Source organism: Mycetomoellerius zeteki, unplaced genomic scaffold, assembly GCF_001594055.1.
Source record: "Mycetomoellerius zeteki isolate Tzet28-1 unplaced genomic scaffold, Tzet1.0 C4197476, whole genome shotgun sequence".
NCBI classification, from domain to species: domain Eukaryota; kingdom Metazoa; phylum Arthropoda; class Insecta; order Hymenoptera; family Formicidae; genus Mycetomoellerius; species Mycetomoellerius zeteki.
Window position 1 is genome coordinate 1 of NW_017254217.1, and position 268 is coordinate 268.

Sequence of the window (268 nt, forward strand, 5' to 3'; positions counted from 1 at the left end):
GGATTATTCCACTGCCATCTGTATAAACGATATATATGACAATGCAGTTTTCAGAATATCTGTAACAGTGCTTCGAGTTATATAAAAAAATTTTCCGGCAGTAAGTTGAAGAGGGATCTTCGTTCTCATCATAATAAATATGAAATCCTTCACTACAGAGGGCGACAGTTTATGCCACGTTGTACTATATATTGCCAAAACGATCGATTCACTTTGTTTTCGTAAAGTTTCACCCGCATGCGTAAACAAGAAGGACTGCACAATATAG

At 36.6% G+C, this 268-nt stretch overlaps 1 protein-coding gene across 1 annotated transcript; it reads right to left on the reverse strand.

The window, feature by feature from the left end:
- Positions 1 to 3: 3 nt before the first annotated feature.
- Positions 4 to 264, reverse strand: LOC108720156 (uncharacterized; the record flags this gene model as incomplete). Its single annotated transcript, XM_018459643.1, has 1 exon — positions 4 to 264. A coding segment is annotated over one exon (261 nt), but the record flags the coding sequence as incomplete, so codon positions are not given.
- Positions 265 to 268: the final 4 nt, after the last annotated feature.